Below are 19,298 nucleotides of genomic sequence, written 5' to 3' on the forward strand. Positions count from 1 at the left end.
GCCTCAGTGGGACCTTAATCTTGTTTTAACCTTTCTAATGGGGTCCCCATTTGAGCCTCTACATAGTTGTCCTTTGAGGCTGTTGTCCTTTAAGGTGGTTTTTCTTGTGGCCATAACCTCGGCAAGGAGGGTAAGTGAGCTTCAAGCTCTTAGTTCCAAACCTCCTTTTCTTACCTTACATGCTGAAAGGATGGTTCTCAGGACCAGGGCTGCTTTCCTGCCTAAAGTTGTCACTCCGTTTCATTTGGGGCAGTCCATTACTCTCCCTGTTTTTTACCCACCTCCTCATCCTTCCAAAGAGGAGGAAAGACTCCATCGCCTGGACCCGAAGAGGGCTGTGAGTTTTTATTTGGACAGAACCAAGGACTTTCGCCTTGATGACCAGCTCTTTATTGGCTACGTTGGTTGTTCTAAGGGTAAAGCGGTGCATAAGCGCACGCTGTCGAGATGGATAATACTGGCCATCAAGATCTGCTACGCCCTGGCTGGTAATACTCCTCCTGAGGGAATTAGAGCTCATTCAACTAGAGCGAAGTCGTCTACATCTGCTTTGGCCCGGGGTGTTCCTGTGGCAGATATTTGTAAAGCCGCGACTTGGGCCTCCCTCCATACTTTCGCAAAGCATTATTGCTTGGACTCTGAGATGAGGAGGGAGGGCCACTTTGCGCGCTCTGTCTTGCAAGACTTTCTGGTATAGGAAGGTGGACACCCTCCTCCGGGAGTGGGGACTGCTGTGGGAATCTATTCACAAGGTGAGGAATCCATTGGCAGATGTATCCATCAGAAGAACAAGTTACTTACCTTCGGTAACGCTTTTTCTGGTGGATACAGTATCTGCCTGTGGATTCCTCACTGGCCCACCCGCCTCCCCGTTGTCCACCTTCATATACCATGAAAAAGGTCTTGTAGATATGTGTTTTTGCTGTATGGTACAGTTGTAGGAAATGCTTGTTTTTCTTTGCATTCCTTTCCTTTGCGCATTCCTTTCCTTTGCATATTATATATATGTATTGGTTTATTGTATACTGTGTATACTTTGAGTCTGTCGTTAGTCCACCTGTTCGCCTCGAAGTCACGGGGAAAAAATGGGTGGAACTGACGTCATCACGCCGACGTGGGCTTCTTATGGTTCCGGTGACGTCGAACGGAGTCGCGAGCGGAGCCGATGCATTATGACGTCGCCCACGTCGACGTGGAGTGCTGGGGAAGAAAAGTTCCGTGGAATGCTGGCGCAGGGGATATTCACAAGGTGAGGAATCCACAGGCAGATACTGTATCCACCAGAAAAAGCGTTACCGAAGGTAAGTAACTTGTTCGTTTGGGCAAACACCACAACTCGACAGATTGCGACGCCTGCCAACACCTCAAGCCGAAGTCCCGGCGGGCGCGCCGGGTGAAGCTCCTTTCGGCTTGACTGTCCCAGGCGGAGTCGTCTCGTCGTCCGGCCTCCTCATCGCCGCCAGGCCCCTCTGGTTTACAGTTGCGGTGTCGTTTGCCTTCTGGGGCCCGGAGACGTCGTTCACCCCTTCTGGGTAAGTCGCGGCACATGTCGCCGAAGTCCACGACCTCACTTATGCCTGTTGTCGGGGGTGCTAGTTCCCAGAGCCCTCCGGACGTGCGCTCACGGGAGTTGCCCATCCCCTATCCGCCCTATCCGGGCCCATGGGCGACTCGGACCCAAATGGAGGCCTATGCCGCTGCTCTGCAGGCCTCCCTTGGGTCCACTCCTGTCCCTGGGGCGTCCTTGGGGCCTCTGCTACTTGCGGGGTCCCCGACCGACTCACCGGTGGGTTCACCCCCGGCGCCAATTAAGCTCTTGGCCCCCAGGGACGAAGGAGCTATGGTGTCATCAGGGTGCGGCCCGGATGGGTCCTCCTCTACGTCCCATAGCATCCCTACAGCGTCCGCATAGTCCCGTGGGGCTCCCTGTGGCGTCGCAGATGGCTGCTGGTGCTCAAAGCCTTGCTTCGAGCACACCTCGGACTTCTGGACAGGCAGCTGCCTGCCTGGCGCCGAGGTCGGCACCGTTCCGGTGCCGGAAACTCGCCTCCCTGGCTCCGACTCCGCTTCCTACTTTGGAGTTGGGGCCTGTTGTGGTTTGGGCTGAGTCGGCACCGGGGCGCCGCCGGAGGCTTGCCTCCCCAGCTCCGACGCCATCCCCTTCTTCAGAAGCGGGGCTTCTCATGTTGGACGTGGAATCGGCGCCAGATGGAGCCGACTCTGTGCCGGATGGAGCAGATTCGGCGCCAGACGAGGCAGAGTCGGTGCCGACTGGAGTCATTTTGGTGCCGCGTCGGCGCCGGGATGTAGACTCTTCTCCAGAAGCTTCTGCGGAGAGTTTGGCGTCGCCTTCACATTTGGCTACGCCGGATCTATCCTTGCCTGTGCCCCCCTTAGAATTTGTGGACCCCGCAGTATCCCCGCTTCCTCAGGAGTCCTGTCAGGACCCCCATTCGTCAATGTGGCTTCCTTCTTTTGGGCATTGGCCGCACCCTCAGTGTATTGGTAGGCTTAGTTTAGAGCCCTCGCCTACAGATGAGTTTCTGTCCCCTCCTTGGAGGGCTACCGAGGCCGGTGCGGCGTTTCTTAGAGTAGTCTCCTTAGCCGCTTGTGTTCTAAACATGCAGTCCACTTCGGTCCCCTTGCCAGTGGACCCTCTGCTTGGTGTTCTTTACCATGGGTTGGGGAATGTGGAGCCGCTTCTGCCATTTGAAGCTTCTCTTTATGACGCTCTTTTGGGCACCTGGGCTCGGCCGGCTCCCGGTGATCCGGTAGCTCGTTCTGTCTTGCACCGCCACTGACCTGCTCCACATGATCCAGTTTGCTTATTTGTTCACCCAGACGTGCAGGGGTTTGTTCTGCAAACTGCCTTCCCTTCCTTGCCTCACTTAATGCTTCCTCCCTCCAGGGAGTCCAGATGACTTGTGTCATGGGTTCATAACATCTTCACCTCCACTAGTGCTGCCCTTCGTTCACTAAATACAGTGTGTGTCTTGGCTCGGGCTACCGCTTCATTGGGTACTCTGTAGAGTCTCTTTTTTCAGACGCCTCTGAAGGCACTCCTGTTGACCTCCTTCATCTTCTTCGTGATGGCTGTGACCTTGCTCATTTCACGATCCGCTCGGCCTTGGATACTGCCGATTCCTTGGGCCGAGCTATGGCTGGTTCCATCGCCTTGAGACACCATGCTTGGTTGCGTGATAGCGTCTTCCCGGAGAATATCCGGGAGCGACTTGTTGATCTACCTTTTGATGGGGTTTTATTGTTTGATGCCCACGCCGAATCGGATGTTCAGCGCCTCCTTGCGGGCTTTCGCCCTCCGCCTAAAGCCTGCATTTCCCAGGTCTTCCTGTTTTGGCATGTTCTGGGGTGGTTACCCTTTCATTTAGCATCCTTTCGATGCCTTATGCGTTTGAGCTGGCAATAAGCCTACTGTCAGCAAGCAACGAAAACATTGCCAGTACTGATAACTTATTTACCATCTCATTCCAAAACAATCACCCATGACACTCAAAGTGATTGAAAAAATTAATAAATATTTGTATTTTATTTTTAAATAAAGTTCATTATTTAACAAAAGAACTCTCTAGTTCATGTTATTACTTTCATGAGCATTGTCCATGTTATTCATTAGTGAACCACAAAAGCTAATACAACCATAAAACAAATACTTTACATTCATGACAAAAACATAACAATCCATATACTCATTTAATGAATTTGAGTAAGCTCAAATTCCACAGCATTGAAAAGAAAATTCCCCCTGGGTTCGAGTTATCTCTTAAACTGACAATTATGGTATTCTTTTTCAACCTTCCCCTTGGGTTTCTCACTTTTTTTCTTTTTAATGCTGTGGAATTTGAGCTCACTCAAATTCATTAAATGAGTATATGGATTGTTATGATTTTGTCATGAATGTAAAGTATTTGTTTTATGGTTGTATTATCTTTCGTGGTTCGCTAAATGAATAACATGGACAATGCTCATGAAAGTAATAACATGAACTAAAGTCATATTTATTATTTTTTTCAATCAATTTGAGGGTCACAGGTGATTGTTTTGGAATGAGATGGTAAATAAGTTATCAGTACTGGCAATGTTTTCGTTGTTTGCTTATAGTTTGGTCCAGCCTTACTGATTAAGGGCCAGAACCCTTTATTGATCGGTTTTTTAAATAAACCTACTGTGGCAGTGTTGTGTCTGGCCTCTGACTCTGGTTTGCCCTAAGAGGTGTTCCCCGTTGTTTGGTGTCCATACTCCAAGTGGGGTACTTGGACGCTATTATAAAGCTCTACTTTGTTAGGTCGGCCTAGAGATCCTTTGGGCTCTATGCGTCCACTGGTCCTCAGAATTATCTTGCTGTTGTACGGTGTTCAATGTTGTGATTTGATGCACTCTTTTTACGTCATGGGTCGTCTTGCTTATTACATCATTCAACTCCTTGGGAGGTTCTCATGGTGTTTTTCAATATGCGGATACCACCTGCCTTTTTTGCATTAGGTGTGCACCTAAACCACCCATGTTGCATGGTCAGTATCGACCGCCAGTAGATAATATGTATATATATATATATATATATATATATATATATATATATATATATATATATATATTACCTACTGGCGGTCGCCAGTAGGTAGTTATAGTTAGGACCACGTTTCCATAGGAAAACCTCAACATTCTATTTTGAATAACTTTGGCGCCGGTCGACGAATCCTCGCGAATTTCTCAAAATAGGTGGGGCGCTACGCTCCGCTCCTACCCTGAAAGTCTCGGGGGGATTCGTCAAGCGGGGGCTGAGATAAAAGGGGGGTCCCAAAACGCGTTTTTCCCATGCATTTTTCCATAGGACCTTTAGACAGGGCTACAGCCCGAACGGCTGAACAGAATTACTAGAAATTTGGCAGAGAGGTAGTCCTCAGGTCAAGGAAGTGCCTTTTGTAGGTTTGGTGTAAATCTGTTCAGTAGATTCTGAGAAAATAGCCTTTAAATCAATATATATATATATATATATATATATATATATATATATATATATATATATATATATATATATGCATATATATATTCTCTTAAAAAACCATAGGTTTCACACGTTATAGTTAGCTGGACATTTCACTCGTAAAAAACCAATGAAATTCCCCCGTTATAGTTAGTTCAGATAACTATAACTCGCGCGTCCGCAATCCACTGCTCATGACGTCACATATTACATCACTCATGACATGGTCAGTGGCATCACTCATGACATCATCCTTGTGATAGAGTGGCGGTCGCGCGAGTTATAGTTATCTGAACTAACTATAACGGGGGAATTTCATTGGTTTTTTACGAGTGAAATGTCCAGCTAACTCTAACATGTGTGAAACCTATGGTTTTTTAAGTGAATTTGCAAGGTTTTTTAAATGCTAATTCCTAACTATAACCTGTTTGAAACCTATGGTTTTTTAAGTGAATTTGTACGGTTTTTTAAATGCTAAGTTATGTATGTAATATTATATTTTTTATATATTTATTTTACAATAAACTACCTATGTATATAGTTATAGATTGACTGTATCTTGTAATATGGTATGGCTCGTTTAAAAAGTTGTTTTTTTTTTTATGTTTTCCACCGTGCGCGCGCACCCCGCGATTTAAAAAAAAAAATCAAAAATGTTTTCAGCCTTCGGGGTCCTTCAGGGACCCCCTGACAAAGGCTAGGGGGTCAGAAACTCTCTACCCTGCCCCCTTTTCACGTTCGCCACCTTCCTTTTTCCCTGTCGCACACAAAACAAACAAAATGGCGGACGAAACTTCCTGAATTCGACCGATTCGAACGTTGACTGACATGTAACCACCAATCAGAATTACGCTCGCGCACGTTAGGGTGCGCGCACGGTGCCCGCACGGTGCGCGCTTATAGATATATATGTGCTTTTAACTGCAATTTTCTCAGGAACTACTGAACAGATTGACTCCATATATGCAAAAGGCACATGCCTGACCTGAGGACTACCTCTTTGCCAAATTTCAAGTAATTCTGTTCAGCCGTTCGGGCTGTACCTTCGACTGAAGGTCCTATGGGAAAATGCATGGGGAAAACGTGTTTTGGGACCCCCTTTATTTCTCGGCCCCCGCTTGACGAATCACCCCGAGACTTTCAGGGTACGAGCTGAGCGGCGCGCCCCATTAGTTTTGAAAATTTTGCGAGGATTCGTCAACCGGCGCCAAAGTTATTCAAAATAGAATTTTGAGATTTCCTATGGAAACTCGGTCCTAACTATAACTATCTACTGGCGACCGCCAGTAGATAATATATATATGCATATATATATATATATATATATATATATATATATATATATATATTTATGCGCCTGTTGGTACTCTGGTGCCTCTGCTGACACTTCCTTCGGATGTGCCCCTTTCATTGAGTATCACCCTCTATTATGTCGGCTGTGCCTGCAGGACAGCTCTTCTGATGTTAGTCGTCCTAGGGTCTGCACCCTGCATATCTGTATTTCGTGAGTTAGTTCTCACCTTAGTCTTCCAGCTGCCTGGTTGGGCAGTTCTATGCTTATTTTAGCTACGCCACCTTGTTGTCTCTGTGGCTGTCGGCTCTATGCATGTTTCAGCGGGGGCCCGCATCAACGTGCTTCAGATTGTTACTGTTCACACCTGTCCCCCCTTTGGTGCGTGGGTGTGCGCTTGGTGTGTTTCTTGTTCCCGCCTGTCCTTCTAGGACATTGGCCGGTTTCTACCTCTTGACCTTGGTTCTCGTTCTCTCTCTCTCTCTCACTCTCTCACTCTCTCACTCTCTCACTCTCTCACTCTCTCACTCACTCTCTCTCACACTCTCTCACTCACTCACTCACTCACTCACTCACTCACTCACTCACTCACTCACTCACTCACTCACTCTCTCACACTCACTCTCTCACACATACACACACACACACACATGATGTAGCACCATTCTGGCATATTTGTTTAGGGACGCCGTGCCTCCCGTTATCCTTTGCTCTTCCGAGCTAATTGGGTTGCTGTTTGGCTATCCCGCCACAGCCTTCCCCATTGTCATCACTCTGTTGCCGGCTCAGTGCTTGGGGCTCTTGTCTCCTATATAGTCGTCTTCTTTGACGATTTCTTCAGCTCTGTTTCACACTTCCATTGTTGTGTGGGAAGATACCTTTTTGAAGTACATTGCTGTTCTTTCTGTAAGGAAGATACCTTCTTGGAGTTCATTGCTGTTATTTCTGTGCTCCGTCCTTGTTGGATGGCACAGTTCTACATGGCAGTAGCAGTCACATTTCTACATGGCAATAGCAGTCTATCTTTTTGTCTGTTCAGATATTCTTCCCTTGTTGCTCACACTTAGGGAAGGGTCTATGCTTCACTATGCATATATATGTAGACAGTGTCTGATGCTGTCTTTTATGATGGTGTTTGGCACCATCCACCTTATTTATTTCGCTGATTTTTTTTCCATCCTTCGCACACTGTTCCCATAATTTCAGTGTTTTTGTTGGTGGCTCCGCGTTGTGCCGCGGAAAAGTTTCTCCGAAGAAAACCGACGTCCGCGCGCCGGGAGGGACTTATATGATCTCGTTGATCGTGACGTGACAGCAACATCGGGTTTGTTATTGGTATTCTGACCTCCACCCGGAGGTAGACCCACTGACGTTACAGTAGTGTCCAGAGACCAAAATATTCTCTTAAAAAGTAAAGTGCTCAAGTGAAGTGAAATCTAAAATTTCCTACATCGCCATTCTTGGAAAAATCTTTTATTCTATGAAGATGTGAAAACGGTTAAAAGCAGTGGTGTGCATATATAGATCGTGTTACCAATCACACGCACTAGTTAGTCCTTAAGTGAGGTCGACATATTTCAGCCCTGTCATGCCCAGCCGGGTCTAGGGGCTTTCTTCAGGACCTAGAAATGTGGATCGGTGTTATTTGAACAGCCGTTGGAAGTGGGTTATCATTAGGCCACTTGTTTACCAGGTCAGTAGTACCTATAATGTATTGGTGAAAAAAAAGACAATATTACATGTGTCAGTTGTTAATCTCTCTAGGCGATGCTGCTGTTGTCAGCACGTATTTTGACCACATATTAGTTAAGTCATTAGGTATGCTGTTCCGCATAACAAACATTACCTAAAAAGAAAGAGAGAAATATACAGTACACTACGTGAGCATTGGCAGAATTTGAAGACACTGATGCATCTGGTTGTATAAGCGATTGTTGTCATGATAACTGTACTTTAGAAACGTGAGGATTATAGGCGAAGTTAAGGGAAAGTGCCTTGCTTTATATACGAGTGAGAAGTTGCACGGGAATCCTAGCATGTTAACTGGATTAATTGGTGGATTGGCACGTGATTTCTGTGAAGGGAACCCTCTGTTCCATGTCGTTTGTTAATCTCCCTATCTGGAAGGTACGGGATTCAATGCGATAAGTCATGATAGACGAAAAAATGCCATGTTGTTTAAATGAGTAAGGCGCGGCATATCATAACGTCTATTATCGCCGAATTCGAATAGCATGGGGTATGCTGCAATTTTAAATATGATCTGGCATTAGCAGCGCAGTGCTCGTTGTATTCAATTGGGGCTAGGTTATGCCGTGGGTTGAGGTGCGATGATAGCGGAGCTTACGCGCCTCGTACAGCGTTATGTCGTTTAGTTGTGTAATTACCTGGTAAGTCCTTCTGAAGGCTTTCGTAGGGGACCGGCGAGAATTCCCAACCTACTGTGATGGGAAAAAAGAGTTGTTAAGCCGCCTTACTTGGTTACGTGGATTCAGCGTTGTCATCGTTCCTCTCTCACCTGCGGTATCTGGGAGTCTGACTTGTTCTCGCTCTGAGTACGATGCCCCGAGTGACGTCTGCCTGTTCAGAGATGTCATTTATCTTCTCTTTGGTCATTACTGACATAGTGGATAGACTGCGTTGGGGTTGTTTAATTTGTGTGGAGTACACACCGAAGTAATATATTAAAGTAATTTGTTCAAAAATTGGTGTATTTGAATTGTAGAAGTTTTGTCACTATCTTTTCATAGAGATGATGGAAAGACTAAAGAAAGGAGCTTGCGGTTTAACCTCCATAGGGTTAGAGTGGAAGTGAAATAATATTTTTTTTAAAACGGATGGAGTCGGTTTTAGTACATTTCGATGAAATACATAGTGTATAGGATGATAGAGGTAGCAATGTCAGACAATTGCCGATCCTTTGTAATTATCATCATTTTGATTAGAGAGCTGCATCAAATTTAAGTATTGTTCAATTGAAAGGTTAGGCTAGACTATGCCATGGGATAACGTCATTCAGTCCTTGGCTGCTCGTTTGGAGGCGATGGACCCAGAGTTGTTCCTTTTCAAACATTATTCGTTCTGCGTTAAAGCTTTTTATGGTTAACATCTCAATGACGGTCCAATGTAGTTAATCAACGGTGCGGTTCGAGTGAATATAATGCTTGCTCATCTTTGTTGTTGCCTTTTTGCATTTGACATTGCTTCTATGTTCTCCAGTCCTTAATTTTTCCTTGTGACTGGTCATACCAATGTATTTTAATCCGCAAGGGCACGTGATCATGTAGACCACGTGCGTGGAATTATAATTGGTGTGTTGTCTTTGAGTACAAATCAGGCTGGGAGCAAGGTTTAAGGTTTTGGTGGCTGTGGTGAGTTTACAGACTAAACATGAGCCACACGGATAATGGCCATTGATGGGGTTCATATTCCATGACGTTGTAATACATTCAATTCTAGTCTTGGGTGCTGGTCGTGTGTGCACCAGGATATCATTCAGGTTCCTGGTTCTTTTGTTCGCGAATCATGGCTTAGGCCATTTGAGGTTGCTAGAGGTTAAGATTTTCCAGTTTTTGTTCACAATATTTTTTTACTGCATTTCTTGCTGGGCTGTAGGTGGTTACGCATGTAAGTATCTCTTCAGAAGGTGCCTTTGGTGTTGTATCCAGGAGGTTGTCCCTCGGTTGATGTCTAGCCCTTTTCTGGCATTTACGTATAGTTCTCAGTGGGTAGTCTCTCTTTATCAATTTCTGGCTTAGTTCCTCTGCTTGTAGTTTGTAGTCATTGAGTTTGCTACAGTTACGTCTAAGACGCAAAAACTGACTGTAGGGAAAGTTCTCTCTCAGTGGTCTCGGATGAAAGCTTGTGTAAGAGAGTAGGCTGTTTTTCGCAGTGGGTTTATTGTATGTCTTGGTTTGGATTGTGTCATTTTCCACATAGATTGTGATGTCTAGAAAGTCCAAGCGCTTTTTGTCAGCTGTGAAATTGAATTTTAAGCAGTCATCTCTGGTGTTGATCCAATTGATGAAGTTTTTTTGGTTGTCCTCTGTATCTTTCCAGATTACGATGATATCGTCTATGTAGCATTTCCAAAAAAGTATCTTGGTGTGGAATGGTACTTAAAAGGTTCCCCAGTAGCTGTGATCCAACCAGCTTTCAGATTGCTCGCTAATGGGCGTTATTTGATGTAAAACGATCAAGGTTGCTGCGGCATGAGACCGGGAATTGCTTATCTTGTCACTGTTTCTGCCATTGTCACTTGTTGTACACAAGTACTGTTTCCACCTGCCAGTGCAGTTAGGGAGGAGAAGCTTTTGCTTTCAATTAAACTTTCGATTGTGTGCTTTGATTCCATGAGCAGATGGAAAACCTTACTATTTCAGAAAGATGTGTCCTTAACATTGGCAAGGGAGACGTTTGATCTTCAAGTTTTGAGGTCCTCTTCAGATATACAGTCGCTACTCCGCACACATTTCCAGCTGCATTTTGGAGAACTGGTGCACCGCATTTTTAACAAGTCTAATACTGTAGGGGTAGCACACTTTTTAAAAAGCAATGGCTCAGGTTTGGTTAGCATCTTCCAGAAAGTCTTTGGAGTCTTTCAATCATTTATACACTCTGTGCTGGAAGCGTTTTTGGAGGTCTCCGTTGATCCTACACCTGATTGTCGAAACTGTGTTTCTATCTTTTCTGCCCGCAATGGATGTCCCATTTCAAGAGTGAATGGAACTGGCACTGCCACATATACTCCTGTGCCGTGAACGGATAGTTCAATATTTCTGTGCACCCTTGATCCAGGAATTGAATGAGCACTGGTTCTTGTCCTTTCACCCTGCGTGCAGCCTGTATCCCGCTGTCTGCTGTGCACTTTCAATTGTGACTGTGAGCTAGCAGGACTATGGGCCAACATGCCCTGAGGTTGTGCATGAAATCAGTCTTGCACATTCCAAATGTTTATTTTGTTCAACAAATGCACAGTTCCTACTGAGAAAGTAGAAGCCCTACGACGGGCTATGGACGGGATTGCGACACAGGCCAAGAGCTGATCACTCACATTGTTGTAAACTGAAAAGCTAAAAATAGCACTGGAGGTGCACTGGAGTGGCTGCGCCGAATTGTGCCTTTACTGGGCAGATCCTCGTCTGGCTGTCTATCCACAGAGCAAAGGCAGGTCTAGTATTAGATGCACAATAGGTTAATTACAGTCATTGCTTAATTTGTAAACGAATAAGTGCCGGGGCTCAAAGTTTTGCTCAGCAGCCCAAGGCCAGCGCTATCAAAGTTTAGGGTATTGAATACCAAGGCTGCGTAGTCTTGATTCACCTCATGGCTTTTTAATCCAGCACATGATGCTGCCTACCTTGTTATCTGTGAGAAGTTGGCCTGGTACATGATATCCACTTATTAAAGTGGGCACCTTGCACCAGTCCAAACAACCCTTATTGTGATTTAATAGGTCAAAGATAACCTTAGGAAGCTATCCAAGTGGTAGCTATGAAGAGAGTCTTGAAGGAATGTTAAGCAGCTTGTTTTGCCAGAATGCAACCTTAATGTATTGGTTAAATGAAAGGAGATCCACACAGTAGTTATAAAAATATGTATTTATTATTATAACACATCTTAAATACCTCACAGTATCTGCTACACGCAGATAAACACAAAGCACACAATACTGTAGCATAGAAACAAACGTAAGTATCACTAATGCACAGTGGGCTACAGGGGGAGACCAAACCATATACTATAATAGTGCTATAAGAACCACGACTCGAGACAAGACAGAGTCTAGAGGTTGTAGAATCGCTGAGACCTCAAGGAACCACCCAAGGTGAGTAAGAAGGGACCCCACGGAGGACGGGTGCAGTGTGAGAACAGAACCGCGTGCTACGTACAAATCAATGGGAGAGTTGCTGCTGCAGTTTTAGTGTTTAAGGACCCTTCCCAGTGGATTAAGAAGAAACCCTTTAGAACATAGAAGGTTGGATACCCACCTCACCCGTGCATACGAAATTCCAGAGTTATCCAGTATTGGGGTATCTTTCATAGATTCACATGCCTGAATCATCCCCGCCGTCGAGGTGGGAGTCTCACGGTACAAACAAAATATATACACAATAGTAGTAAAATATCATACAGTAGGCTATAATGGACCATAAAGTCACTACACTAGCCTATCCTTGTCCTTTTGTAAAAAAGAACCACATTTGGAACCCAGTCAATCAGGCTCCAGCACCCTCTAGAACACTCCACAGAGAGGCAAGTCCCTCAGATTTTCTACCGCACGTCGTGTGACAGGGAGTCTCCCTGAGCTCTGCTCCGTTTTTCTCAAAGTTTGCTGAATACTGTGAGTACAGGATGTCTGAATCTTCAAAGAAAGGATTATTCTTGCCTTGTGGTTCCTGTGGGAAAAAGAGATTACATTTTGAGGATCCCTACAAGGAATGTATATACTTTTTGTATCCTTGTCATAAGGTCAAGGACTGCAGGATTTGTAGAACCTTTTCTTCAAAGACCCTAAAGGATAGAGAGGGCAAGTTGTTGATCTGGCTGGAGAAATTGAAGGTGAGATCTAAAGTGGTGTCTGAAGAGGATGATATTGAGAGCCTCCCAGCATCTAAGAAGAGAGATAGATCTGAAGATCCACCTGAAAGAGCGGGCAAATCATCTAAAAAGTCTCATCAGGAGACTGGCCACTCTGCCCCTAAAAAGAGAAGCTTTCTTTCTTTTCTGAGGGAAAAACTGTAGAAACATCAAAAATGCCACTGAAAACGGCATTGAAACAGTCAAAGACGACAAAGCTACCTTCATCGATGAAAGAACCGGTAAGATTTATTCCTTCGATGACAAATGCTAAATCGCCTCCGTCGACGGCACCGTCGACGATCACAGTCTCAACTCCATCGATGGCACCATCGACGATGGCCCCATTCTCGTCGACGCTCCCACCGTCGACGACGGTTTCACTCTCATCGACGCTCCCACCGTCGACGACGACCTCCTCTTCGAGGACAACATCATCGACGACGGGTCTTCCGTCGACGACATTGACATCAGTAATGGCAGCTTCAGCTGTCCCTGTGTCTTCTTCCATGGTCATCTCGTCGATCACGCGGAAAAGGCCTACTTCACTGCTAGTAACTCCTATTTTGACATCAAAATTAGCGTCTACGCTCCCGTCTGCGAGAGGCTACTACCACGACCCTTCATAGATTTCTCCATTGCCTCGAAGCCATTTATTGGAAGAGTCAGAGGATGATGGGCTGTTCAGCCATGCACGTAGCCCCTATCAGCTTCATGTTGAATACAGGGAGAATGATGAAGAAGAAAAGTATTATGAGCCTTATCAAACAGTGCAAAGGCCTCAAGTTTTATTGCCTCATCGGGAACCTGTGGTGCAGATGCCCGTAGCGTTGGTAGAGGACTTTGCAGCTATGCTGAAAGATTACCATACTCGTTTTCCGACTGCGGCTGACCCTGTTCAAAGACAGCTTTCAACTCCATCTGTCTTGCATACTTCAAGTTCATCTGCCGCGGCTGCTGGGTCTCAAAATATTGTACCTATACCACAAGACCAAGGGGTACAAGATGATGACGAGGAAATGCTTGCTGAAGAGGACGAACTCCCTAAATAGCCAACAACCGTGGATGAATGTGAGGATTACGTAATCCCTACACCATCATCGCCAGTTCCTCAGGCAATTGATTCCCCTACGGAGGACATCAGAGTTTTCGTGCAGTCATGGAGAGAGCAGCGACAAGATTTCACCTAACTATGCCTGTTAACCAGTCCGACTGCTTCTTCTATGATTTTAAGGATCAGAGCAGGAAATCGGTCCGCGCCATTCCCATAATCGACCATATCTGGGAAGAGGGCGTCTCGATTATGAGGAACCCTCTATCTGTACCGGCAATTGTTCTCAGGATTGCTAAGAAATATAATGCCCCGGATGATGCCCCTGCTTGCCTGTCCGGTCATCCTAGGCCTGACTCGGTCAGGCGGCTCAGCGCAGTTCAAGAAATCCATCTGCACCGATCACTGCGCCTCCTGACAAGGATGGTAGAAAGCTCGACAATATAGGGAAGAGGTTTACCACCATGGCAGGTGCTTCCGTTCGTGCCGCTAACTCATTGGCCATCCTTGGGAGGGATGACCGCCAAATGTGGTCAGGTATTGCTCCATACCTTGAGTTTTTACCAGAGGATAAGAAACAGAAGGTGAGAAAAATTCTCCTGGAGGGGGAAAGAGCAGCATCTGAAACTGTTGACATTTCCATGGATATAGCCTCCCTAGGATTTCGACAACTGGCTGGAGCGGCGGTCCTGCGTCACTAGGGTTGGCTTAAATCCACCACTTTCTGTCCGGAAATTCAAAGTAAAATTCTCGACTTGCCTTTTGATGGGGATGCGCTCTTTGGCAAGCACATAGATGATGCCCTGCCAGACATTAAAAAAGTCACTGACACTGTTTTCAGAGACTGATGGGTTGGAGAACTCCCTGATGAAGTTGAAGAGTTCTTTTTTGTTGTAGAACTGGCTTTGATGCAATCCACAAGGGCCCTCCTTTTCGTCTTTTTCAGGAGTTGGTGATATTGGTTGAGGGATGTCTTGAAGGTGGCATTGTCTGTGGGCTCCTTGCTGGTGTGCCATTTCCTCTCTAGTTGCTTGCAGTTGCATTTGGTCATTCCTAGTTTCATGGTGTACTAGCTGGTCTCTTTGGAGGATCTCTTGAGTTTGGTGGGCTTGATGGGGGCGACTTTGCCGGCACAATCAGTTATGCAGACGGAGAGGTTCTTGACAGGCTGTTCTAGGTTGGTTACAGTGTCTGGGTGGGAGGTGTTGAGGGCGCCGGTCCATTGGCTTTATAAAACTTTTTTCCACCTGAGGTGTGAGGTACAAGCGGCTTGGTGATGGTGCTGACGGGTCCTGTGATTGTGAAGCGGACTATGGTGTAGTCTGTCCAAGTGATCTAGATACATGGCTGTACTTGACTCTGTTGCTGGCCATGAATATGGGGTCAAGTGTGTGTCCTACTCTGTGCGGTGGGGGGGTCGGTGACTAGTTGGGTGAGGCCGTTGTTCATGTTTCAAGGAAGTTGGCGGTGTTGGTCGTGTTAAGGTCATTGTGGTGGAAATTGAGGTCTCCGAGGAAGATGTTGTGTTTGAAATAAATGGCAAGCGGGGTGATGAACTCTGGGATGGCATCACGGAATTTGGGGCGTGGTCCTGGGGGTCTGTAGGCGATGGTGCCTCATATGGTGGTTTTGCTGTTGGTTTGGAGCTAGAAACGGAGGTGTTCCATGATCGGGGTGGTGTCGTCTGCTGTGGTCGTGCAGTGGATGGTTTCTTTGTGGATGATGGGAATTCCGTCTCTGTGCTTTGCTTGTTGTTGCGGTCTCGGTGTGCTATTTTGTAGCCGTGGCGGCCCATGCAGGTAAGCGCAGTGGCGTGGGGGTGTGAAAGTGACAAACAACGGGATAGGGAATGTAAAATAAATAAAACCACTTACCTTGCAGCGATGCGGCGAGCACAAGGTTAGTGGCTTTATTTATTTATTTTACATTCTTAATCCCGTCGCTTGTCACTTCCACACCCCCACCCTCGCACTGCCCCCGCCTCACCACACTTACCTGCATGGGCCGCTACTGTTTTGTAGCCATCCGGGAGTTGCTGTGGTGATGTCTGGCGTGGATGCAGGGTTGAGCCTGATCTCGGTGAGGAAGATGACTTTCGGGGTGAGGGAGGTGATGGTGTCCCAGATCTCAGTGGCGTACTTTCAGAGTGATTGTGCATTGAGGAGGAGGCAGTGGAGTTGTTCTGGAGCCGGCATGGTCTGCGTGGTGGTAGTTGTGTGTGCAGGTGCTCTGGTGTTGCAGGAGAAGAGCCCTTGCCAACAGGAAAAAGGCCCTGCCGTAGATCATGGAGAGGTGTGGTAGCAGTTATTGTTGCGGAGTCTGGGGTCCAGGTCTCGGAGCTCAGCAGCAGTGAAATCTATGAGTAGCGAGGGAGTCAGTGTTCCAAGCGCTGGGCACAGTCAAGGCGTGGACAGATGCAGACAAGCTTGCCTTTGGGGCGCCTTTCACGTGGCCACTCTGCGGCTTCCTTTAAATAGGTCCTGGGGGGCGGCAGGGGGAATGGTTGGCGATGGTCAGGGCCACAAAAGGGGCGGGAAAGCGGGCAGCAAAATGGGCAGGAGAGTAGTGTAAGGAGGGAAAGCAATGCAGAGAACAGGATAAAAAGACTTTTATTTAAACAAGTCAAGTACCAACTATAATTAAACAAAGCAATACAATAAGTCTTCACAATACTTAACAGAGCTAAGTAATTCAGAATGGACAAGTCTTTAACGAAAATGAGTAAGCAAGCAAAATAACACAATAAGGGCAAACAACTAGTGTGGGCAAACAGAGGGAAACATTCTTTATGATACTTAACAAAGCTCAGCAGTACAGAATGGACAAGTCTTTAACTAAAAACGAGTGAGCAAAGGAAAATAGCACAATAATTGGCAAACAAGCAGTGCGGACGAATAGAGGGAGTTAAGCGATCTCAAAATAATGCGGTGCAACAGTCAAGAAACAGACAAAACCATTGGGAAGCAAGCAGAAGGCATCGGACCTGCTGAGCGAGTCAGCAGGGGGAAGCTGGCACAAGGACCTGCTATACCTGGCTGATGAGCTCTTATCGGGGCCAAACCAGTCCTAGGTTGCTTGTGTTCCGATTCATTGAGGACCTGGCCTGGCAGTTCAGGCTGTACTGTTCCTATTGTAGCAGGGTCAAGACTGATAGGGATATGGCTGGCTCAAAACTGAGGTGGAATAGTGTGCAAAATAATGATGGACAGGGATGCCGCTCAGAGTAATTACCAGTGGCTGAGATTATTTGAAGAATTCCATCGATCTCTTTTGTATAGTCCAGAAATAGTTGAGCAGATATAGATCCATTTGTGACACACACAAACAAGAAATGTCTCACCACTTTTGGTACGTGGAATTTCTGGAAATGAATTTGCTGGAGAAGCAGTTTCTGCGGAGCAGATGTTCAACTTTTCCTGTGCTTTTCCACCAAGGCTATGACTTCACATCCTGTAAAAGAAGATCAAGAATCATGGAGTGCATGTCATCCCTGTCACACCATAGTAAACATTATGGCCTTGTTATCCAGACTCCGTAAACCTCAGCTGTACATCATTTTGGCACCTACTCCAGAGGGGAGGCCCTTCTATTGTAGTCAACCACCTCTGCCTGTGCCCCTATCATTCTGTGTGTCCGGAACTTGAGAGGTTAAGTACGCCTTTGTCCCATAAAAGCAAACACAAGGAGATGATGGACGGAGCGCTGAAACTTTTCAGACACTCACCCCCAGTCACAGATCTGGGTTGAATCCATCATCGTTCTTTAGCTCACTTTGCCACCTCAGAGCAGACCCAGCTATGTGCAAATCAGTCTTGACGCTGTGCCTCATGGGAACAGTCCAACCCGAACTGCCAAGCCAGGTCTTCCCTGAACCGGAAACAAGCATCCTGGGACCGGTTTTGGGGTAACACCCCTCATCATCCAGGCTAGCTTGAAACCAGTGGCAAAGTGAGCAAGGGGCCCACGTCTTAGAAAGTTCTCTGTAGAGAATGAGAACTACCAGAGTATGGAGGAGCTGTTTTCAGATTTGTGCTCCAGTACAAGAAAAATATAAAACAACAATAAATGGTTATGCATAGCCCCTAAACTTACATTATATAGCTACTTACACTGCTCTCTGCTGATAAAAAAAGTGTTCTGAAGAATAGTGGGGTCTTTTAAGGTTTGGAAGAATGCGAGCTGCGCCATAAATTGGCGAAGCTGCTGCTCCAACAAACCCAAGGTAGGTTCTCTTGCCACATTTAGAGGCAGCTGAAATTGTGCTGTCAGAAAGCCTAGACTCAGCCGCAGTAGCATGTCATGTTCAGCCCTGTTTTGGGCGGGACGTCCACTACTAATTTTCCGTGCATGGACTGCTGTACAATGCATGCTTCTGGTCAGGAAACCATCATGAAAGGCACATGACAGTCAAGAATGCTGAGTGGCCTGCTTGGCATTCAGCCTTGCCGAAAACACATCTTTCGCTACAGCAGAAGCGCATTTGGCAAAAAGCTCCCTGCCAGGATCTCTTAATAAGAGGATGGCATTAAAGACCAATTGAAATGAGTGCCACATGGCTCAAATGCTAAACTTTGAGCATTTTGAACAATACTCCTAAACATTTTCTACACATTGAAACATTTCAAATTGTTGCTACTGCAAAATTGGTTTAGGCAGGCAAAGCTGAATAAAGCACCCTACTCTGTATTTTGATCATTCTGAGCAAATTTCGTATTCTCCTCCTTCAAATAAATAGAGCACAGTAAATTCTAGAATCAGAATTGTACATTTAGATAGTGAAATTGTATTTTTGGAGTTTGAATATTTATAGTTGTGTCTGCTGAGAGTATTTTATTGTAATAAAAGGTTGCTGAATTTATCCTCATAAAATTGTAGTTATATCACTAAAAGATGTAAAACATATTGTAAATGTTAGCAAATTTTCCTGTGAAATTTTGAAACTTCTGGTGTGTTTGCAGCTTCCAAGTGAGGACTCTGAAATATGGGACCATGCGTCGCAGTGCTTATCTGTGATGGTCCAGCTGTACGGCGGGGACAATCAAGACAGCATGTCTCCAGAAAACATGGAATGCTTTGCAGAGGTTCTTGTATCTAAAAGGGACCCAAAACACCAGAAGCTGCTGTTGCGAGTCATCAAAAGATTGGTGAGTAGACACAGAAACATCTACTTTCTCGCTATTTATGCGTGGACTCTACTCGACTTAATCTAAAAAGATAGTGATGTTTTTGTAATTGTAATGGTATTTATACAACGCTTACTGCCCCTGATGAGGCATTGAAGTGTTTTTTGGTGAGTAGCATGCTACTCCCCAACCCAAAGTGGATTAGTATAGGGAAATAAGTTGTTAATTTAAAAGTGATGGACATGTAAGTCT

The 19,298-nt window shown here is 45.8% G+C and overlaps 1 protein-coding gene across 2 annotated transcripts in view; it reads left to right on the forward strand.

Moving 5' to 3' along the window:
• ULK4 (unc-51 like kinase 4) overlaps nucleotides 1-19,298 on the forward strand; it is a 1,725,799-nt gene that overhangs the window by 1,320,345 nt on the left and 386,156 nt on the right. For both annotated transcript variants that reach the window (XM_085631567.1, XM_085631566.1), the window contains one exon: nucleotides 18,882-19,067. In XM_085631567.1, coding sequence (XP_085487693.1) covers nucleotides 18,882-19,067 — 186 coding nt within the window. The remainder of the gene's footprint in view (nucleotides 1-18,881; nucleotides 19,068-19,298) is intronic.

Source organism: Triturus cristatus, chromosome 10, assembly GCF_964204655.1.
Source record: "Triturus cristatus chromosome 10, aTriCri1.1, whole genome shotgun sequence".
Lineage (NCBI taxonomy): Eukaryota > Metazoa > Chordata > Amphibia > Caudata > Salamandridae > Triturus > Triturus cristatus.